Below are 25,284 nucleotides of genomic sequence, written 5' to 3' on the forward strand. Positions count from 1 at the left end.
TACTTGATTTGTGAGATTTAACATAACGATAGACATCATTTTTTAAAAAGTTTATTAACAAATCTTGCTATAAAAAAGTAGCATTGCAAATACATGACCCAAAGTATCCAACTTAATATGAACAGAACATTTGGCTAGACGGACAGTAAAAAAATAAAAATAAAAATAGCACTCAATAACCGAGTATCAATACTGGAGTGTATTGATGGAGTAAACCTATGTATGATCACGTGAACCAGAGTGTACATCAGTTACTTGCATTCAATGGCAAGAACATCAACTGAAGACAAAAATTATAATGGCAATATAGAACAAAGTTGTTTTATCAAATACAGCACAAAAAGAAAGAATGCATATATTTAAATGAAGCTCAAGAAAAATACATGATATCTCAGAATAGAAGTTTTTAAAAAAAGACTAAAATAGGAAAACAGAAATAAATAACAGCAATAGTAATAAAATGTTAACAGTAAACCCTCTTGTCTTTGTAATCTGAATGGGGGAGAGTTTTATCATTGACTCAAATTTTGTCAAAAAGCCATCTAACATATTGATAAGCAGCGTCTCTCTCGTGACATTTACTGGCATGTAACATCCCTGACTCTAACTACTGGACCAGAATTAATCAGCAAATAATCATTTGTCAAGTATTTGTCATATTTTCCATGAAAATAAAAAAGTTAAAAGAAATTTAAATGTAAAAGTTCAAAAAGTGATTTTTTAAAGACTTCTGAAAAGATACATTTTTCAAAGATCCCCCGCCTCTTTTCTCTTTACTGTAAGCTTCCCGTTTTAAGGATCTTCAGGTAGTATTTCCTTACAATGCTAATTGTCAAGTAAGAAAACCATACATCAAAACATTGCAATGCACTTCAGTTATTATTATTACAAATTATTACTTTTAGAACATACATAAAACTTTTACTGGAAATGATGACAAATACCGAAAGTGATTTTTTTTGCAGGACTGATGGCTGTCTGGATGTTTGAAGCACTTGGCCTTGAAGCCATCTTTTAATTAACCCCCACTGTGCCGCAGATGCTGTACTTTTAAGTCAATCGTTCATAAAAAAGGTCATTATATGAATACAGTGAATTCATATTTTGTCATGCTAACTGAACTCATGCGTGTAAATGAACTTATACATATCTCCAAAAATAACATTTGGGCAACACTTCCATCAAGTCATGTGGATTTGTGAACTGTATGAGGACTGTCTCCTACCTAAAGGAGAGGTTTTTTTTGGTTCAAAAAGACACAGGCTCTATCCCTGTGCTCTTCCCTGGGCCTTCACTGAGTGAAACACCACAGCGGGCTACTGAGGTAAAGAACAGTCTCCTCCAAATAAAACAACATTAACTCTATTAATCTCTTATAACAAAAGCTTCGTACATTCATCCATCTAATATCAGATACATTTCAGGTCATTCTGAGAGTCTATAAGGCAAAAGTTTTCATAAGCATGATGATTACCTTGGGCTAGTTTGTATACGTGTAAATATAAATGCAAATCTTTATGATACTGAACGTGAAGCTAGATTCAATGTATATTTATACAGTGGCACCAAAAATCAGGAAAAGTCATGAAATAGTTCACCTAACAATGAAAAGTTGCTAAAAATGAGAAATGCAGCATTACATAACTCACCTTTGGATCCTTTGCAGCGAATGGGTGCCGTCAGACTGAGAGTCCAAACGACTGATAAATGCATCACAATAACGCACAGCACCCCCGTCCATCAATTAACATCTTGTATGTAAGAAAAAAAAAAAAAATCATCATGGGTGACGGCACCCATTCACTGCAGAGGATCCATTGCTGAACAAGTCATGCAATCCTCAATTTCTCTCCAGATCTGATGAAGAAACAAACTCATCTACATCTGGTATGGTTTGAGGGCAAATTTACATTTTTGGGTTAACCATTCCTTTAAGCAACACTTAATAAAGGAATGCCATTTCATTAAATGAAAAAGCTAACAAACGAACAAAACGTGGCATTAATTTCAAGGAAAGATGAAACTCAAAAAAAGAAAGTGAACTAAAAAGTGAAGTTTGAAGTTGTGCATCTAATACAATGACATTCAGACATATTTAAGTGTGGCTTGAGCGTATCATGTTTTGGAGACACTGTATAAAGACGCTGTACGTATGCATTATAATAGATCTGAGTGTGTTTCACATGGCCTTGGCGCTGGTGGTGTGTGTGGTGTGTGAGACGGGTTTCTGGGGGTAGCGGCTGTAGTAGTACACTTGGAAGAGGATGGCGAAGTCCACGCACACCTGAAGGAGGCCGCAGATCCAGAACTGAACGGGAGCCTGAGTCAGCAGGAAGTAACCGGTCTTGAAAGTGTCTCCACTGGTCCACATCAACACCATCTTAATACTGGAGGGACAGGAAGTGAGAGAAGGAGTTATTAAAGTCTGGAGATGAGAGAAAGCAATAGGCAGATCCAAATCACAGGCAAACGTGCATCTGAGGTTTAATACTAACATTTATTGGTGTGTAATATCTCTGTGTGTATATATATATATATATATATATATATATATATATATATATATATATATATACACACACACAGGGTTCTTTTCTATCATATTTTTAGGCGAGAAAGAAGCAGATTAATCAAAAATCACAGGAACTGAGAAAACAGGCAAACACTGAGTGACTTTTCATTGTTTTTATGGATTTTGCTTAGGTTTGTCACAATGGTGAGGCTGGCTAGAGAGATATGGGTTTGGTCTTTATAAGCGGACAAGGCTTTTGATCAATATCAGTTGGGAAAGAACAGGCGTAACCAGCTCCATCTGCTCCGCCTGTGGGTCTCATGCTCCGTTTCTCACACTTGAGTACAAGATCACACGTCCAACTGGAAAGCATCGTACTGTCAGCATTTACTCACTGTCTTCATTCCATGGAAGATGAAAAGAGACATTTAGAAGAATGTGCTGGTCATGCTTTCCATGAATAGACACTGAAGCATTCAAGACCAACAGGAAAGTAATCCATGCAACTTCTTATATTCCAACTCTAGCCATTCGTTAAAAAACAAAGCAGTTTTGTTGATACATCAAAGCATATATGTTTACATATTATATTAATAAGTGTACTGTGTTTATTTATTATGTATACAGACGTGGACAAAATTGTTGGTACCCTTTGGTCAATGAAAGAAAAAGTCACAATGGTCACAGAAATAACTGTTATCTGACAAAAGTAATAATAATAAAAATTCTATAAATGTTAACCAATGAAAGTCAGACATTGTTTTTCAACCATGCTTCAACAGAATTATTTAAAAAAATAAACTCACGAAACAGGCATGGACAAAAATGATGGTACCCCTAGAAAACACTGAAAATAATGTGACCAAAGGGACATGTTAATTCAAGGTGTGTCCACTAATTAGCATCACAGGTGTCTACAACCTTGTAATCAGCCATTGGGCCTATATATATGGCTCCAGGTAATCACTGTGTTGTTTGGTGATATGGTGTGTACCACACTCGACATGGACCAGAGGAAGCAAAGGAAAGAGTTGTCTCAAGAGATCAGAAAGAAAATTATAGACAAGCATGTTAAAAGTAAAGGCTATAAGACCATCTCCAAGCAACTAGATGTTCCTGTGACTACAGTTGCACATATTATTCAGAAGTTTAAGATCCATGGGACTGTAGCCAACCTCCTGGACGTGGCCGCAGGAGGAAAATTGATGACAAATCTAAGAGACGGATAATCCGAATGGTAACAAAAGAGCCTAGAAAGACTTCTAAAGAGATTCAAGGTGAACTTCATGCTCAAGGAACATCAGTGTCAGATCGCACCATCCGTCGTTGTTTGAGCCAAAGTGGACTACATGGGAGACGACCAAGGAGGACACCATTGTTGAAAACGAATCATAAAAAGCAAGACTGGAATATGCCAAACTACATGTTGACAAGCCACAAAGCTTCTGGGAGAATGTCCTGTGGACAGATGAGACAAAAATCGAAGTTTTTGCCAAGGCACATCAGCTGTATGTTCACAGACGAAAAAATGAAGCATATCAAGAAAAGAACACTGTCCCTACTGTGAAACATGGAGGAGGCTCTGTTATGTTCTGGGGCTGCTTTGCTGCGTCTGGCACAGGGTGTCTTGAATCTGTGCAGGGTACAATGAAATCTCAAGACTATCAAGGAATTCTAGAGAGAAATGTACTAGCCAGTGTCAGAAAGCTTGGTCTCAGTCGCAGGTCATGGGTCTTGCAACAGGACAATGACCCAAAACACACCGCTAAAAACACCCAAGAATGGCTAAGAGGAAAAAATTGGACTATTGTAAAGTGGCCTTCTATGAGCCCTGACCTCAATCCTATTGAGCATCTTTGGAAGGAGCTGAAACATGCAGTCTGGAAAAGGCACCCTTCAAACCGGACACAACTGGAGCAGTTTGCTCATGAGGAGTGGGCCAAAATACCTGCTGAGAGGTGCAGAAGTCTCATTGACAGTTACAGGAACCGTTTGATTGCAGTGATTGCCTCAAAAGGTTGCGCAACAAAATATTAAGTTAGGGGTACCATCATTTTTGTCCAGGTCTGTTTCATGAGTTTATTTTTTTAATAATTCTGTTGAAGCATGGTTGAAAAACAATGTCTGACTTTCATTGGTTAACATTTATAGAATTTTATTTATTATTACTTTTGTCAGATTAAAGTTATTTCTGTGACCATTGTGAGTTTTTCTTTCATTGACCAAAGGGTACCAACAATTTTGTCCACGTCTGTATATAAATACACACATACAGTATATATTTTGAATATATTTACATGTGTATATAATTGCATAAAGGCAAATAAGTCATTTTCATTGTTGGGTGAATAATAACTTTCTCCTCAAGTACAGAAAGCTTTGTGTAACCCTATTCAAGCACTGAGAACAGATCAGTTTTACGGAAAAAAGAATAAACAAACTTCCTTTGTTCGGCCATATTTGGTGCATCAGCAACTTCATGAGGGATACACACACACACACACACACACACACTTTGACCGGGGTAAAACTAATTCCACCTGCAGAAAGCTGCTCCACAGTTGCGGTTTCGTAATAAACAAATAAATTATTCAAGCTGTGCATTTTACTTTTAGATTTCCCAGAATACAGCACTCCACAGCACACCAATTATTCATTTCATTTTTTAGGGAGTGGGGCGTACTAAAGGACTTTTTGCTTTGAATCATGCATTTAAAGTAAACAGCCTGAATATATGATTGTGTTGACATTGACATGAGCACATACAATATGACCAAGAAGGATTTGTTACTCTAACAATGTTCCAATTAACCAATCAGATTTTTTTGTGTTAGCTTTTGAACTGAGTTCAGAGAGAGTTAGGAGTCAGGATTAGAAACAGGCTTAGGGATGCTGTTGAGTTAAGGGACCAAAGTTATGACAAGTTATAAGTGTTGTCTACTGTCCACAGATGTTAATGTGAGCCATTGTGTCACAATCGTTCTGCAAGGACAATGGAGGAGTTGCGGAGTATACAAACGAGTCTTAATCATCCTAGTTGGGAACAGGGTACACAGTAGACAGGAAGACGTATAACAGCCGACGCAGGACACAAGAAACACAGGGTTTAAGTAGGGCAAACAGTGAGGACTAAACTAGATAATTAACACTAATGACAAAATAAGAACAGGAAACAGGGCACACATGTGGGGAGCAAAACAAAGGGCAATGCAAAACAAGACTGACACAACTCCCCCCTCCTGGAAGTCACCTCAAACATCCTATGGGAAGGGGTAGGTGGGAGCTACGGAGGAGGACGGACACCCAGAAGGGGGCTGACAACACAGTTCACTGGGGTGGCGAAGAAGGGAGGCAGGGGAGAAACAGAAGGGCCCAGAAGCAGTCCAGCTGGAACCAGGCCACAGCCATGATGACGGCTCATGGTGGAGACCATGGAGGTAGGAGGGAGGAGGCATGGAGGAACGGCAACCGACTCCAGGAGGCTGATCGCTGGCGGCAGAGAAGGTGGAGGAGGAGCCTGAGGCGAAGGCAGAGAGCCCACGAGCCAGGGGCCGAAGGTGGAAAACAGAGCTCTGCTGACTTAGATGGAAGCTGGGATTCGGAAAGCCATGGTGGAGCCGGAGGGACAGAGGACTGAGGCAGAGCTGAGGGGATGGCGAAATTGGAAGGATGAAGCGACGAGGCACAGCCAGAGGAGTGGAATCCCGAGGTTCAGGATGGTTGACGCCAGTCCAAGGCGGAGCTGTAGGGACAAGGGAGCCTTGTGGAGCTGGAGGATCAATGGGAGATTGTGAAGGAGAAGGAGCTAGGAGCCGAGGTGGTGAGGATGGAGTTGGAGGTGAGGATGGCAGTCCCGTGTGGCTTGCCTCCATATTGACAGTGGGCTGAGGGTGAGGAGGAAGCTGAAGCGGAAGGGAGGGTTTACATCTAGGAGCAGGCACTGGAGGTACAGACACCGGGGTGTGCTTACAAGGAACAGGTACAGGGAGGCGCTCTGGAAGCAAGGGGATGGCTGGGACTAGCAGAGACGCAGGAGAGGCACTGTTGCCGACTCTCGCACCCGATCTGATGCTCCTGCTCCCCTCAGCTCAATCATGGCAGGCAACTGCTCTCCGTTATCGGTGGGCTCGGGCTGATGCTCTGCACCGTGTAGAGTTGGTGGGCTGGACACTGGGTCTGGAGTGGTACTTCCTCAGAATAGACGCTGAAGGGCGATCCATTTCTCACCAGTGTCCACTAAACAAATGAGGTGAACTTCGCTCAAGGACCAACCTCGTCCTTGAGCGAAGAGCTCAGCAGAGCTCCTCGTCTGAGCAGCTGGTGAGCTTCGCGAGAGCCAGAGACAATCTGGTATGGTCCTCTGGTATCATCCAACTTGGGAACAGAGGGTACAGGGTACACAGCAAACAGGAAGATATATAACAGCTGACGCAGGACACACAGGGTTTAAATAGGGCAAACAATGAGGACTAAACTAGATCGATTAACAGACATGCACCTGAAACTCAACAAAACACTAATGACAAAATGATAACAGGAAAGGGAAATCAAAATATGGGTCAAGGGAACACAAGTCTGACCCATAGATACTTGAGAAAGACAAAGAACAAACCAAAGAAAACGGAGCACAAATCACTGAACAAATCTTTTCTTGCCCAAAATAAATGGAGTCAGATTGGGGTGCGAGCAGAGAGCCGAGGTAAACACTGCTTTCTCTTCTTTGTTTGGCTCTGTGTTACACTCAAAGCAGAGCCTGGAGCCGTCCTGATCCACGGCATCTGATAAAAGGCCACTCTGAGAGCTTATTACAGCAGCACGTCCTGAAGAGATGAAAGAGCGCTCTCAGCGCCGCCGGGCCACAGCGATCAGCCCCTGCGATAGAGTAATAAACCACTCCACACAACAGCACAGCTTAATGAGTGTGAGCCGTGAAGTGGACAGGGTCACGGGCGCTTACATCCTTAACCATAAAATACGGTTCGAACCACTGGGAAAAATAAAGATTGTTTCCCGACATGTTTCCAGACACCATAGTTGCACTATCGTCGCATAGCGTGCCTCAAACTAGACAGCATAAAACTACAAAACGTCTTACGCATGACTTTGTAATGTTTGTTTTCATTTGGAGCACTGAATCGAAACTTTTATGAAAACGCTTTTTTCTCTTCACAGCCTTTCAAACTAAACAAAACAAAAACAAAGCAAAAAAAAAAAAAAACTAACCTAAAAATACTACAAAAAGACCAAAAAGGAAACATAACAAAAAAACGACACATTAAACAAAAATGACAGAACGAAAAACATTATACAAAAACGACAAAAAAAATTACATACATGTTAACTATTAAATATGACTTTTTCATCAAATTCACAATTTGCTGTTTATTAGTAGTTAAGTTTAGGAATTAGGGATGTGAAATGAGGCATTAATATGTGCTGAATTGGTATTAATAAATGGCTAAAATTCTAGTAATATGCATGTTAATAAGTAACTAATAGGTGTAATCGTAAAATAACATGACAAAAAAAGTGACGAATCAAGCAAAAAAAAAAAAAAAAAAGCAAAACAAAAAAGTGACAAAACAAATAAAAATGACAAAAAAGAAAACCAGCTACACGACAAAAATGCAAAAATGACAAAACATAAAAAGACACAACAAAACAAAACACCTGTGAGGATCGTGCCCTGACCGTCTTGTGCTATTTCTTACAGATCCATGACAACAACAAGAAACATAAAAGCACAACAAAGCGAAAACAAAGTGCAAAAAACAAGGAATCATATTAAGAAATTACTTCATTATATACTTTGTGTCAGACAGCTTGTTTTGCCCCGCATATGATTAACTGGCAAAACTGTAAGCAATCCCACAATGCACTGCAATATGCTTTTGCATATATAATAAATATTTGATAAGCATTAGCCATGCAATATGTGTGATAATGTACGATCAGCTGATTAGTAAAGATTGCAAAATATCATGCTTGTGTCACATTACACCTTTAACTTAAAGAAAATGTTTTCATAAGACATACAAAAACTAAAAGAAAAACAGAGATTCTGTTTCTCTGACAAATGAAAATAACCATCGGATTACCCATTAACTAGGTTTACTGTAAATGAACTATAAAGCACAGTTAGCACACTTGTTTGGGATACGGGCAGCAAACCAACGGTTTCAAAATGAAATAAAAAGTGCAGTGATCAGTTTTAACAGCTGCCATGGAAACCATCAGGAGTCCAGGAGGCTGACGGTTGCCATGGTTTTCATGAGAGAGTATAAACAAATCCTGCAACAGTTAGCAGAGAATCTCAACAAGCGCTGTATCAAAGTGCTTCAACACTGCCAACATCGATCTGCTGACTAGACAGGAGACTAGTAAACCACACATTAACATCCAGAGACAGTTATTATTATTATACTCCAAGATATGGCCTTCTGTCATAAGTACACTGTTTGAGAATCTACAATTTTAGGGTTGTTAACATACACTTTTTTAATGGTAGAAAGCAAGAAAACGATATGTGTGTAATTATGGTATTTGGATTTTTTTTTTTTTCTGAATGACAGCAGAATATTTTTTCCTGTATATACATACGTAATAACTCTCACCACTGTCCATTGTATCTCTCTTTCTCACACACACACACACACACACACACACACACACACACACACACACACACACACAGTATATATATTTCTGCTTCAAAAAGCATAATAAATTCATACATTTTAGTAGTATAACTTTGATATTTTATAGATGTAAAAATGTTTATGTTAACCTTTAAATAATCTGCTGTTTTATTTGTAAAATACATTTCACTTTTTACTCACCGATCTTCCTTTTTTATACCGATTTCGGTCAAACCCAATCCCCACTGTACCAAAATAATTTTTTTCATTTTATTAACAGCGACAACTAACTAATTAAGTTGTAACTTAAACCAACTAGTAACTTTTAGTAGCAGTTAGCGGGAATTAAATATGAAAAGACATACACATAAAACAGAATCTCTTTTAAATGTTTGCTTATATAAATGTTGCAAACATAATATTCAGTGATATAAATTTCATTTGAAGCACTGAATGCATAGTGTTAAAAGACAAGAGCCGCACTTGGATGTCCGAGACGTTTCAAAGATGGCAGCCGAGTGACACGACTTGTCTTAAAGAGACAAGAGGATGTTAGATGCCACCGCCGTCCTGCACAGCCTCCCCTGACAGACGCTGCCTTTTGTGGCGCCTGACGCCAGCCTCAAATCTACAGGAACACGCTACTTAACGAACGGTTTGTTTGCAGCCCGTGGACACAAACCAGCCTGCTGCTCACTAAACACACACATATGAAACGAGAGATCATTCACACGACTAAATAAGGCACCGAGGAGTCCTCCGACTCAAACTAACAGGACTTATAAGGCTGGGCGTGGGGGTCAGAGCTCGGCCTCCCTTCGCGGTTCATTAACGTTCAACAAAATAGAGTAACACGAGGCCGGAGGTCGATTCACAGCAGCAGTTACCAGGTGAACAGCTCCCTCGGAAACGACCAACAACGGCCGAACGACTACAAAAAACAAGACCAGGAATAAGATGGAGAGCTCACCGTGTTTTGATCAGTGCAACAGCAAAAAAATCGTAATTCAATTGCGCCTTGTAATACAAGGCTGTGTCCTGGAGATAAATGATGAGAGATTGTCTGCACTGAACGCTGTGTGGATCTGAATCTGATACGACCCTTTCCTGTGCACTGGAAGCCAACGTAAATTACTTTAGGTTCAGTGTGACATTCAGGGAGCATAAACAAGATAAAGCAGCACGTGAGAGCAATAAAAGCTGTCCTTAAGTCAGATGGAAAATCTGGAGCGCAGACTTCACCGCTAAGTGATTTTGCTCAGTCATCCGATAGAGCGTCCATGCTGAGATTTTCTTGGGCATTCTGTAGTCTTTGACCCAGTTCATGGCTACAGTAATCTGTGTTTTCCACCAACTGGCAACCCCGGGGTGTTGAAATGCTATTGGTCGAACTGGCAGTGGGCGGAGTCACACAGACCAAGACAAAGCAGCCATTTTGACTGTAGCATAGTAACATGTGAACTGAGGTTATTTCTTAATATTTGCAACAATAATGACATCTTTATAGACTTCAGTAGAGTCAACAAATCACATACAGCACTTTTAAAATACATATCTAAGTCGCGAGAACAGATTTGAATTGCGCTAAAATGACCATTCGACTTCTGACAGTTTTTTTACAATATTAAAATGTTTTAAAAGTAAAAAATGTAATTAAGGTGTATAATATTTTTGTGTGACGTTAATAGGAACAATGAAAAGGATTTAATTTCAGATCTTTAAAATAACAAAATAAGTTAAAAACGGGAATGTTCAAACTGTAAGCTCTATGATGAAACCGTGCGCGTTTTGAATCACTTCATAATTGTTTATTCAATTGATTTTGCACATTTTGTTGCAAGTACGAGACAGCGGTGCACTTGCCCATGCATTTATCTGTTAAACATCTGTAGGGTGTGCAGCCAGACGATCGTTATCACAAAATAAACACTGACAAGATAATACAAATACATCAGGGAGACGCGGAGCGGATTTATTGCACCAGAGTTAAATTGTTTTATTGTTTTATTAGGTTTTGTTTTATTATGCTCGAAAGTACTCGATTATGTGAGAAAACTCAGCGTGAAGTGTTACAAGAGACATGAAGCTAACTTAATCCAGGACGCAACGATTCCTTACTCACCATTCAGATCAAATTAATTTCTAATAAAAGCTGTTCTTTTTAACAGTCTATTCATCGAGGGATGCCCAAAAAATATTGGGCTTCTTTCGATAATATTAGTCAGATAATATGCAGAAATGTTTCTTGAGGAGCAAATCAGAATCTTAGAATGATTTCTGAAGGATCATGTGACACTGAAGACTGGACTAATAATGCTGACTAATAATAAATCATCACAGGAATAATTAACATTTTAAAACATATTCAATTAGAAAACCATTACATTAAATTCTTATTATATTTCACAATATTACTGTTTTGCTATATATATATATATATATGCATGCGTGTATGTACAAATAGCACTGATGGCATACACACAGATGCATACATAGACAGCAATAGGCAGGCTCTATCAGCAGGCACACACACAAACACACACACACACACAAAAGAGGCAGCAACCCTTATCTTGTCAGGCTGGCATGATGCCAGTGGCGGCTCCCTGCCTGTGCCATCAAATCAGTCCGGGTGAACGAAGACAAACACACACACACACACACACACACACACACTCAAATGCTGCAAAACAGAGCGCAGGATGGCATCTCACAGTGTGAGACGCTACCAAACACACTAAGTCACACTGACAGGACGTGTCTTCATAGCACACACACACTGTAGCTCTCAAAAGGTTATGCAAGATAATACGCCTCTCTCTCACACACACAACGCATCTTATACAATCTAACAGCCGCTGCGAAACATTACCTGATCACTATTTTTGTCTGATTTGTCGTTTTGAATTCAGTTACTGCTGCTGGGACATGTTTTATAACTTAATTTGTGCTTTGGTTAACGTGCAGTCTTTCAATCACAGGCACAGCACGATAAAACAATAATAAATAAGAAGTCCACTTCCCCGGTTAACGTATATATCCAAGGTATCTATATTTGATTCCTGTAGCTTAGCAACAGTATTTCATGAACCAGTTGAGCAGGAAGTCAGACTAGCAGATATCAAGGAGTGACTGTGCCGCCACATATCACTTCCCATGTTCCTCTGTTCAAGCACTAGAGCAGATTTCTGGACTCGCTCACCACAGGGAGTAGGAGCAAAAATGTCAAGGCGGTCATATCGTATATAATAAGGCTAATGTCAAGGTATTAGTCACAGTTTATTTTTTTATTTTTCACCGTCTCTGAGCCTTAAATTTAAAGTCACAAGTTCTTTAGTTTGTCCAACATAATCTCTTTGCCCAAATTGATTTTGAGTTTGCGGTGAATCCGATGACAAATGGATCAAACTAGGGGTGACCCGATCACTCGGTCTAACCAATGGATTGAGTCTGGGCAACCAAATCACTGCGTTTAACCAATGGCACGACCCAATCACTTTGTCCAAGCAACGGTTTAAATTTGGGGCAACCCAATAACTTTTTCCAACCAATGCCATAAGTTTGTGGCAACCCAATCGTTTTGATTAAGTAAAGGCTTGAGTTTGGGGTTTTGCTGTGACCCAATGACTTCGTCCAACCTACGAACTAAGCCTGGTTGGACAAAGTCATTGGGTTCGTGCAATGAATGGCATGAGTTTGGGGCAACCGATCATCACTTAGTCCAACCAATGGGGTGCGTTTCGTGCCGCGAAGATCTGCAATGCATTCTTGTTATAAAATGCGACCGTCTTTGATTGGTGCTGCAGGTGCCTTGCAATCACACGTACTAAGTACCACAAGAGCAAAACGACACCACTCGTCTAGGTCAGGCCCTGCAATTGCTCAAAATTGGCTGCAAAACCCTCGATGACGGGTAGTCTTTAAAAAAAATACACTTCTGGGTTAAGATATTAACACCACTGCAGAACATTTGATGAAGCCATCTTTAGAGCAAAACCATTAGCGGTACACACCTCATGCCTTCAGTAGATTTGTTCTGGTAGTTGCAGTAGAGCTGTGGCGTTCCCAGCATGGCCTCCGTGAACACGGCCAGAAAACCCAGGCTCTCTACGAACAGAACCGAGTCCAGCAGAACATACGTCACATAGGCCGCCAGCACCGTGAACGCCAGCACACACTGCAGATAATCCACAAAACGGCTCCAAGACCAGAAGTAGTTCCAGTCAAAGTCTACAATTCAGAGAGAGAGAGAGAGAGAGAGAACATGTTCATTTTACTACAGCTTATATTGGTTGAAAGGAGTCCAAAAGACTTTTAGGAGAAAGGTTTTAGTCTCCGGTAATCTCAAAACAGACACCTTTTCTTTTTTTTAAATTACATATATATATGTAGTCATATTGTAGACACATTTATACAAAAGCGACTTACATATGAGGACAATATATAGATATATTATAAAATTCAATGTAAATAAATAAATAACATATGTAAATGATTTTTCTGTAAATAAATAAAATACACACACTGTTTTATATATAATAATATATATTATATATTTTTATATATTTTTTTATTATTTTTACATATTAAATGTTTATTATTTTAAGTCTTAATCAAGTTCTTATTTTCAACAATACTACACATTTCATAGAATATATATATATATAAAATGCATGAATTATGCAAAGGAATGTATTAGAAGGGATGAAGAGTTTATGTTCAACAAAGCTGTATTTACATGATCAAAAATACAGTAAAAAAAAGTGTGAAATATCATTATTACAATTTAAAATATACTGTAAAATGTAATTTATTCCAGTGATCAAAGCTGAATTGTCAAATGATCCTTCAGAAGTGATTTATGGCTCAAGAAACATTTCTCATTTATTATCATTTTTAAAAACAGATGTGCTGCTTCTTATTTTTGTGAAAACCATACGATCGACAAAACCTAAGAGATGTGCACATTTTCCTGACCGCATTGGGTTTCGTGCAACGAATTATTGGCTATCGAAATGGTCAGATTTAATTAGGTACGATCTGCAGTGTCGGTTTGACCACGCATCCAGACTAAAACCGGTTCTAAGAGTGCAAGACCCTTCAAAGAAATCCAGTTCTCAGCACACAAGCCTCTCAGCGGGGACGAGTCTGCCTGGATTCTGACCTAAAATAATCCACTTCCTCCAATTATTTTGGCCCGGCGTCGATGGAGGCTGAACCCAGAGAACTCGTAAGCCTTTAAGTCAGCTCTCCGCCCCTCCGTCGGCGGACGAGGAGAGCATATCTAATCAAAGCATGCTGGGAGCTTCAACGGCGGTTACTCTCGTAAAGCGGTCGCTGGAAATGTCGAAGCAACAAAGTACAAGCGGAGGCCGAAACCCAAGCACGAGGACCGCGGTGACATCCAGAAAATGTCAGGGCATGTGGGACAAAGCTGAAAGAGAAGAGAATGGCACAAAAGAACGGTCCAAAGCACTGCCATGATGAGTCTAGATGGACTGGAGCGGGGGGGAAAAACACACATTCGGTGAATAAACGTAGGGCTGGATCAGAAAAACACGATTCTAACAATACACTGCTCGGTGCTCCTCTCTCTTCGGATGCCAGCTGTGCTCACAAAACCCCATCCAGAGGGGGCGGCAAGAGTTGGGTAATCTGTTTGTTTGGGTAGAGCGTTTCACATCCAACTCTGCCACAGTATCTGCAATCTTTGTTTGCGTGCGGTGTTTGCTAAAGACCTTTTTCAACAAAGTTTGAACAAATCACTAACCGTAGTAGCGACGTATTTAGCACCGCCCCCACACAGAGAACGCTGCCAAAACAAGCCGCTATCCATTGAACAGCACGACGAACTCTCGTGCCAAAATTTAATGAACTAGAAGTCAATGGGATTTTTTTTTTTGCCACCAGAAATCCATTGAAAAGGCGATTTTTTTTTTTTTTTTTACCGCCTCCCAATTTTGTCATGCAAAAGTAAACGTGACTGCGTCATTTTAAGCAGTTACTGATATTTATATTGCTATGATAACATTCTGAGAGTTTGTATATAAAAATCAATTAGATCTTCATAACATAAAATGGATATTAATATCATTTGTCACTAAATATCTCCCAATAATATGTCTTAAAAAAAATATAATATGCATAAAATAATATTTAGGTTATATTTTATTTTAAGAACTTAATCTCATTCATCATTATTAGTTTTTATACTAAATTAAATTAAATAACAATTTTTGAATTAAATAATTTAATTCAAAATTGTATTATTTTAAATAAAACTATATTTTAATAACATTTTATAAGTAAAAAAATCTACTGAATTAAAATTACATTACACTTTTAAAATCAAATATACAAAATAAATGTATTTTATTTATTTATTTATTTTTACTAATAGGTCGGGTAACACTAGATTTTTTTTCTAACCAGTGCTAAATCAATACTTTTAAAACGGTTTCAGTGCCTAAACACCTGGTGCCAGAGAACGCCCTTGAACAGAAAAAGCCATACTGAGCTCACCATTGTCATTCATTCTACATCGAGAATTACAAAAGTAACTCCGATCACCGGCACGTGCAGCATGCTACGAACTGGCAACAGGTTTGAACATGTCGACCATTTAGAGACCTTAAAGAGCTAAACACCTGAGAAAGTGCATAGCGATGCTCTGGAGCCCGACCAAAACAACAACAAAACCTAATGAAATCAGCCGCTTGAAGCAAAAGGGCAACGCGAACAATAAGAAGCCACACACCTTGCAGGAAGCATTCAGAGAAGGCATGAATGACTAATTGTGCTTCGACGGCATCAAGTGTGAGGTCAGCCGTATTACAGGAAGTCACGGGCCGTCACAGCCCACGCAGAGAACACGTGAGGAACTCTACCGCTCCTCACTGGCACTTCAGGAAAATCAACTCGGCATTGAGTCCCGTAATGCGGGACTGGTAAACATTTTTAATATTTGATGCAACAGACAATGATAAATGGATAATGAGAGAGACAGCGAGGTCAGCGCTTCGCCCGTCTAAATGTGCGCCGAGCGAAAAGAAGCAGCAGATCTAATCTGGATAAAAAGCCAAAGATATGACATCTTCGGATTCGCAAAGGATTTAGTGTTCGGTTCAAATTTGAGAACGTTTTTGCTGGCTTGAGAGAGAAACACTGCAAAGTTTAACCATATGAATATATACATATCACCACATGTATGTATAATATATATATATATGTGTGTGTGTGTATATATATATATATATATATATATATATATATATACACACACACACATACACATATACACACACATATATATAAATGACTCATTAATATTCATTACCATACCACAATTTTTTTTTTTTTGACAATTTTCACGTTTTGACTCTACTCAAGCATAAAACACCATATGTTTTTAGATATTTAAGAAACATACTTGTTTCTTAAATAAAGTTAACATACTTGTTTATCTAAAAAACTGCTTGAAAATGTCTTTGTTTTTTAAACACACACACATTTACACACTTCTTTCAAACCAATACAAAGCAGGAAATTGTCATGAAAGCTGTTCTTCATTTTTAGTTGAACTGGTTGTTGATGGGTTTCATGAGATGTACCTGTAACGGTGTGAAAGCTGTCTGACGAGACGAGAGCCGCTGGCAGAGCGTTTATGACATTTCAAATGGATTTATTGAAGTATTGATAATTAACGACAGTGGCATTTCAGATGACATTTTACAATCAGATCAATTACTGTGCTTTTGTCTGCGCCGTGACAGAGAGTCTGCGTGAGACAACATTTTCTAGTCTGACTGAAAGATTATGAAAGAGCAGAAGATGTTTTCCAACAGAAAACAGATTTCAGGATCATGACTTGTGTGACATTTTAATTCAAAGTCTGGTCTGGACTTCAGTCACTGTTTTCAGATATAGTAGATGACTTATTAGTAACTATAGTGTCAAATGCATCTTTGACTTTGCCTCCTGTCTTCATCAGTTTAATACGCAGAGAACTATGAGCAAGAGAAAAATTTCTTATCATAAATAATGCAAGTTTAAGGTCAAAACTGAACTTTGGAAGACAGGGTTGGGTGGAAAGGTGTAATAATGGCTTTTGGGAAGCATATCTAGTAATGTAGAGTAAATTAAAAAAAAAAAAATAAAAAAGTAAAAATAAAAATAAAGTATTTATTTGAATTACACTAAAAATGTATATATGGTAATTTTTGTAACATTATTTGTAACAATATTTTTACATTTAAAATTGTATTTTAATTATTATACATTTAATGAACCAAAAAACGAATGATTATTAATTAAATTAAAACGTAAATTATATTAATGTATATTTTAAATTAAATTAACTGAACGCATAAAACAAAGTTTACATTTTAAATTCAGTTAAGATTTGTTTGAGTAATTACATTTAATAATTAAGTTTAAAATGAACAATTAAAACTTAATAAATTATATATTACAAAATTATAAATCATTTAAAATTTCAGTTCAATTCAATTGAATTAAAGTGAATTAAATTAGCTACTCGGTTTTAGCATTTTTTTAGGTCACCATTTTAAAAAAAGAAAGAGGTTTCTATGTCTTTAATTCATTACTTTTTGTCTTTGGAATAGCATGCACTGATAATTTTGTGCACGGTAAGATCAGGAGAGTTTATTTAGACAACAAACGGGATCAGTTTGGACGCCAAGTTGCATGATGTGAAGGCGCTACAGTCCCATCATCATCATCATCATCATCATCAACTGATGTCCTACACGTGCTCTCAGTAAGGAGCATTCACACCCTGAAGGAAAGCCTGCAGAAAGAAGGCACACAGTCTCATGCTGACCGCTTCACACTGGCCTTTCACAAAAGGCTGCTCGTCTTTTCAAAGAGAAACCGTTGGCAGGATATTTATAGGATTCCTTCAAAATGTGCCAAGTGCTCTGTGTCTGTATCACGTCTGTCATGATACACCTTCTCCAGTCCCGTGCCTTAATATAAAGACAGCACCACCGTCTCTATACCGCACTCGTGTGTGTAGGAATTACGGGCCTGTAAATAGCTTTCCACGCGGCAGGCATCACCGAAGGGAACAGGATCGTCTGGAACTCACTGATAACAGCAGCGACTCGGAAGAAACCAACATGGCCATGATACCGCTCCACAACCACCGTCACGTGAAACACAGCGGGACGTTCAGCACAAAAGGCTGGTGTTGAATAGAAATCCACTGAAAGTTGTGTGACAAGCTAGGACATTTATAGAAACATATATATATATATACTGTTTATATGGACATATATGCACAATACGACCAATACAGACAATCCCCCAGGATCCAGAAGAGGGCGTCCACAGCAATGATCGTGAGCGGATTCTCAACACTTCTCTCACAAAGACTGCACTTTAAACACTCGTGTATCCTACCTCTCTCATACGTCACAAATGCAAATATTCATAATAAATCACACTCAAAATAAACTATTTTGTTTACATAATATGTGTGTGTATATATTCACTATTATTAGTAGTATTATTAGTAGTAGTAGTTTATAAATACAGAAAGAAAAATATGTTGTGTTCATATATATAAAAAAAATACTTATTTAAAAAATACTTAATGTGTGTATGTTTTCAAAATATTTATATATACATAAATACACACCTCACGTATGTAAACTAAAACATTATTTTCCACAAATATAATGATTTTTTATTTTATAACCGACATTACGCTATAGAGGCAAACCACATAATGTTTTGCAAACAATCATCACAATTTATACTGTGAACCAACTTTATATTAGCAATACCAGCAGTAATATCAGTAATGTCTTAATGTTTCATAAATATCAGGTTTTTGTCAAGGGGAGACATTTCACAAACAAAATGACCATTTACAGTCTGAATTATTATTATTATTTTTTATTTTTATTCATTTCTTCATAAATATCTTTAGTTTTTTTCAGTCAGTGACATTTATACTATTTCATAAACATTCTTATGGTTTCATTTAGTCTGTTTTACCATTTTTTTTTAAACAAACATTACATATTATCATGCATATCAGATTTATTTGAGGGGTCAAACCACTTGACATTTTATAGTTTGAACTAATCTCACATTATTTTTCAAAATCATTAATTTATTTATTACAAACTGAACAAAATGACACTGTATCACTAACTCAGCCTGAACTAATTTCAGTCATTTTTACAAATATCATTCATTTCTTAGTTTTTGAAAAGTTGAACCACATTTAATTTTGAACAACATCTTTTATTTGCAATATGAACTATTAATGCATTACCTTAATATCAGTTTTGTTTAGTTTTTTTTAACAATATCACGGTATTCACCAAGTATTATAATCATTATTTCATGAATGTTACATTTAATTTGTACAAATGTCATGAATTACTGTTTCACGCTGACATTTTACGGCATGAGCTAACTTAGCCTCGTCATAAAAAGGTCAAATTATCTGATGTTTTAAGAGGTTCGTCGACACAGTCATGATGCTCCGCTCCGTCTCTCTTCTTCGTAGAAGGATTGTGGGTGCGTGAATTGCATTTTAATGCACTAAAAACAAAAAGTGCGTGCGTGCTTTTTTCCATTGCAGTTGTAGGTGCAATACTGTAAATGACAAGAATCTCTGAATGCACTGGAAAAAAACATGCACACACACACACATAGATGCTGCACTGCGTGTGTGTGTGTGTTAAGGTAAAGGGCCGTGCGTGTATGGCTGGAGGCTGTGCGTGTGGACAGGACCGGATCAAAGCGGCAGCTGTGCGTGTGTATTGAGCTTCACCCTGCGGGACGGTGTGTGTGGGAACAGACCGCCACGGGTCTCTTAAACAGCAGCCCCACCGAGCTCACACCCACAAACAGAGCGGAGCGGAGCGCTGGAAATACACACAGGCTTTCCTGACGCCCATTGAGCGCCTTCTTGAACAAGCTAGGCTATTAAACGAGCTCTTTTCACGATCTAAATTAGCGCGGTGGCTGCTTTTAAAGGAATAGTTCACCCAAAAACTACAGTTCTCGCAAAAGAATCGACTCTGAATCGTAGAAACGAGTGGTTTTTAAAACACAAATGTTGACATCAAAATGAATGAAAATGCCATTATTATGTTTACAGCACTAATAACAATTCTTCACAATATTACAGTTTTTTTTAACTATATTTTTCATCAAATAAATGCATCCTGGTGAGAAAACAAATGACCCAAAATTTCACACAGCACTCCATATTGTTCATCAATCACTCATACAGAAGTGAGGGCACAGGAATGTTCATCTTCGTATAAAACACACACACACACACCATTTCCGAACAGAACAAACAACCCCTTTTCCTCTAAAAGCTCTATTTCCTCTTTTCGTCCAGTCCTCCCTCAGGCCCACTTTGTGAAGTATCTGTGTTTATAAATAGACGTTGTTAAGCCCAGGGTCGGAAATGATTGACGTGAAACAGAGTGGCAATACTAGTTGTCCGTTCCTGCTTTGAGCAGAGCATCAGCCCACATGCCAAGAGATACCCGTCAGTCCCTTACTCTAATTACAGCTAAGTGAAACAGAAAGACATGCTTCAATGAGTGACAGCTGGGTTCTGAAGGGCCTGAAGCTGGTCTTCATCCAGATCCGCTGACTGCAGGGAACGGCTGAGACGCTTCGTTTTGATGTGACCATAGCGCTGTGAAGAGGTTTTGATCATTTGTCAGCATTAATAATACAACTAATAGTGTTTTTTGATGACTGTACAACATTAGTTAACATTAAGAGGTTTATTTTAGGCATGAAAATATTATGATCTGCATTTAAGTTGAGATTTTTTTTTTTAATCTGATTTTGTGTGCATTATTGTTACCAAGAAAAGCAATATTTATAAATATTTTGAAACGGTTACTGACCAGTTAAATCAGGCATGGTTAATGTACAACATCTTATATTAATATTTCATTGTCCTTGTTATGTTTCATTACTATCATAAAAACATTAAATGTGACGAGTTCATTTGATAACATCATCATGCATTTAAATTATATTTATATTTTATTATATTTATATATATGTGCAAAATAAGGAACTCAGTTATAGCCTAACATTGTTGTCAATATAAATTTACATTTATGAACTTAATACGGTACATTATTGTTATAATAGTTATTCCTAACAAATGAGCCAGCAATATCTACAGCTTGAAAAGAATATCTATTGTTTAATCTATTTATTTATTAGGGCTGTCAATAGATTCCAATTTTTGAATCTCACTCGTTAATGGGATATTATTTGCAATTAAATAACACACACGTCACAAAATTAAGCATATACCATTCTGCGTAATACATAATTTTGTCATTATTTACTATATCCAGTGAAGTAAACAAAAGAGATTGAGGGACGGTTCTTGGGAGACCTTAAGAGGACACCAAAGAACCAAACCATATACGAATAACTGATGCAATGTTAAGAATAATTATACGTTATATAAGGAAAGCAATGCGTGTCGATTGCATAAACATAACTGAATTAAGCTTTTTTCTTACTATGTCTGTTGTTATTTTTTACCATTTTGCCGCACAACCCCGAAACAGAGAATACAGAAACGGATAATAGACGATAATGTTGCTTTCAGCAGAGACTACAGAGGATTGCTGGACCAGAATTTGCCGACTGTCCATTTTGTCCCTGCACAGTCAGGCAGAGCGAGCCGTTTTTGGGAAGTTTAAAAGGAAATACATATTTGCAGCTGTCTGCTAGCAGCGCCCGGAAGCTGACTGAGGAGGTTTGAGCGTCCTGCAGCGAGCCCATTTACGTCCATTACTGCACAAGCACCAGGAGCCCAGCGGTCTGCCCCGCATCAAACACACTCACAGACCTCTGCCAGAGCCGCCTGCTTCAGCCCTGAACCACGAACATCACCGGGATGACACGGTCGGACAGACAAATCGAGATCTGAATGCGCTGGATAAAAACTCGGGACTTATCGAGTGCTCGGATATCGCTTCACTTCTGCCCTTAACCAGCAAACGGCCCGTTCCGGCTTGACCTTTGACCTCTGGACGGATCGGAGCACACCTTCGTTATTCAGTTCCACTGGATCGATGAGCTCACGAGCAAAGCAGCAATTAGCAAACGCCTCTCAGCCTGAGTGCTCAACACACTTGTAATGAGGTGTGTGAGGGCCGCGGGGAAGTCATGTGACACAGACGGAGAGAAAACGACTGAGCTGCTTTTCCATCAAACGCTAGTTGTAGCATGATTGAAACTAGCCACAAATAATAATAAAAAAACCTGAATAAAATAAAAATAAGCAGTCAAACACTTAAATTGAATGTAAAGGTTGTCTTGGCACTATTTATTGAAATAAAAACTATTGTAAGTATTTAGTATATATATATATATATATATATATATATATATATATATATATATATATATATATATATATATATATATATATATATATATATATATATATATATATATATATAAAAAAAATTAAATATTTACATTATTTACCTTATTTAAGGTTCTGCATTAAATGATTAATGTAAGTTTTTTATTAAAACTTTTTAATAAAATATGTAACATTTGATATTTGATTAGCCATTACGTGGTATAGACACACGTGAAAATGGATCTAAAAAGCATTTTTTCAAAAGGCTTCAACAGGATGTGGTCTGAATGCACTGTGTACAGTCTAATTCAGTAAGTGATTTAGTATCGATCAGCAGTACACTTAAAACAGAGGAAATCCCTCCCGGAGTAACCTGAGGTTCAGCCTCTTGAACAAACGGTGAGATAAAGGGTTGCCCCAACACTTTGGCTACTAGCCCAGATCTTTTAGCACCGCATTACCAACTAAACTAGTCTTAAATCTAAACCAGCGGTTCTCAGGGAGCCAGGGACCACTAGAGGCTTCAGCAAACTCACAAGGGCAGGATGACCTGAAAGGATAGTTCACCCGGAAATGTGAAGCCAGTCATCATTTACTCTCTTTTTTTTTTTTAAATCTGAATGCTGGTTTCTGTTGTTTTAAGTGTTTAGAGTTTGTTTGTCTAAATCCGTAATGAAACTGACTATTGCTGACCATTTCGGCCAGGACACGTCACGTGAAAGAGATTTTTTCCGTCTGTTGAGACGTTTCTGGTTAAAATAAAGGCTTAATTAAAAGTAAAAGTAAAAGTCACTACATTATATGGACATTAAATTTCTCCACAAAAAGAAGAAAAAGAGAAGAAGTTCATACAGCATTTAAAACACCACCAGGGTAAGTGAACTTTCATTTTTGGGTGAACTACCTTTTTTAAAGCATATAAATGAATAAATTACTATTGATATATTGCAACAACTACATAACTGTATCTATATCTGTTTCTATAAATTAATGTAAAAAATAAATAAATTAAAAAAATGAACAATAAATGTAAAAAATAAATCTAAAATATTCTAAAGCCAAAAAGCAAGAGAGCCCGTCATAAAATCTAACAGAGCTGAAGAAGCCATATTCATTTTGAACATGCACTTGTGTTTCAACAAGTCATTTACTGACTTAACACGAAACCCATAAACAGACATTAGCCCTGAAGGAGTATTTCATAACAAGTTTGTACGGAAAGGAGCAGCAGAAACGGAAGATGCTATTTTCATTTTCTGGTCAGACTCTATTGAAGTTTGGGAGCTCAGGGTTAAACGGCTGATCCTAAAACTGGACTGAAGACCTTTGCTCCATCGAGAGGAGACGTCATCCACAGCATCAGCCCGGCGAGACACAAGCGTTTTAAACAGCGTCTCCAGCACATGGGACATCTGGCATCGTCTGCGGTCCAGAACGACATTCTCTCCTCAGAACCTCTCTCTCCGAAAACACCAAAAACCAGCAGACGGAGGATATAGTTACCAGCAAAACAGAAACCGATGGCGCACACGCAGATGTGTGAGGTGAAGCTCCATCAGATCTCAGGTATAAAGCACCGTCGCCACCTGCTGTTCACAAACAGCAACGGAAACCAAGAGCCAAGCTTTCGGGGAGAACTCTTCCGAGCGTTAAAGGGTTAAAATCACAAAGCCATCAAGAAGAATACAGAAGCGTATTACAGCACAGCATGCAGCGGTATGAAATATTACTCTATTATCGATTCAGCCACCTGTTAAAGGGAGACACTGCAGGCAAAAACACACTTTTTTTCACGCGCCTGTCAATTTTGAGATTTGACAGAGTATAAAGTGTTTTCCCAGACAAACATCCTGAAGACAGCGAAGTGTTTGTTTTTAACAGCACTTCACTCACGCGTCTACAGATCTCAAGTACAATACAAGGCTGTTTTCTCAAAACGAGTTTCTCAGAAATCTCCACTTCAACAGTAATCACACACCAAACTTTCATTTTTTTTTTATTTATAAAGGTTTTAACAGAGGGGTTTGTTCACATAAAACTTGCTTGATTGCATACGATATTTTATTTGACCGAGAATATATTGTTTTCCCAAGTATTTTCTGAATTATAGAGTGTAACAACGTTCGACTCTAATTCTAAAATTGTCCGAATGAGAACAGAATTATTTCACGTGAGCCACACGCGGACCGACATCAGTTCAGGAGATACATGTTGGCATGCAAAGCTTGAATTTTAGCATCCAGATCAACAGAATGCATGCAAAACTGCGTCTATCGCTAAGAAAACATGCTTTTGCGGTTCATCCGTATACGCTACCGTCTGTTTTAGATGCATGCGAGAGAAGCTTCGTGGTCGATGGAGAGGGGTGAATTAATGACAGGGTTAGAGGAGTGTGTGGTTCAGTCCAAGTCACGATGGGAGGAAATGAGCGGGGTGGATGATGGATAAAAACAAACAAAAAAAAGAAATCTATGATAGCAGACTGGTGTTTTGTGGGCAACACGTCAGTACATACCCAGAAAGAGCCTCTTAGGAACTTTGATTTCTTCATCCTTACTGTCTGTTGCTTCAGACAAATAAGACAAATAAACAAGAAATAAGAACAGGGAGAGAGAGAGAGAGAGAGAGAATAGATTGCACCGCTCCATCTTCAGCAGGACACAAACAGCCCTGAAGGGATGAAACTCAAGAAAACATGTCCAGGTCATATTTCACCCTATAATCATCTGTTC

At 38.2% G+C, this 25,284-nt stretch overlaps 1 protein-coding gene across 2 annotated transcripts in view; it reads right to left on the reverse strand.

Annotated features, from left to right (window-relative positions):
• Positions 1-35: 35 nt before the first annotated feature.
• LOC122323748 (solute carrier family 66 member 2) overlaps positions 36-25,284 on the reverse strand; it is a 28,339-nt gene continuing 3,090 nt past the window's right edge. The window contains exons 3-5 of one of the 2 annotated variants that reach the window (XM_043217841.1): positions 25,068-25,118; positions 13,164-13,380; positions 36-2,387 (exon numbers count right to left, since the gene is read on the reverse strand). In XM_043217841.1, the coding sequence (XP_043073776.1) occupies positions 2,180-2,387; positions 13,164-13,380; positions 25,068-25,118 (476 nt within the window). In that variant the 3' untranslated portion in view covers positions 36-2,179. The remainder of the gene's footprint in view (positions 2,388-13,163; positions 13,381-25,067; positions 25,119-25,284) is intronic. The other variant, XM_043217842.1, reaches the window with a different exon arrangement.

Source organism: Puntigrus tetrazona, chromosome 19 (genome assembly GCF_018831695.1).
Source record: "Puntigrus tetrazona isolate hp1 chromosome 19, ASM1883169v1, whole genome shotgun sequence".
In the NCBI taxonomy this organism is placed as follows: Eukaryota; Metazoa; Chordata; class Actinopteri; order Cypriniformes; family Cyprinidae; genus Puntigrus; species Puntigrus tetrazona.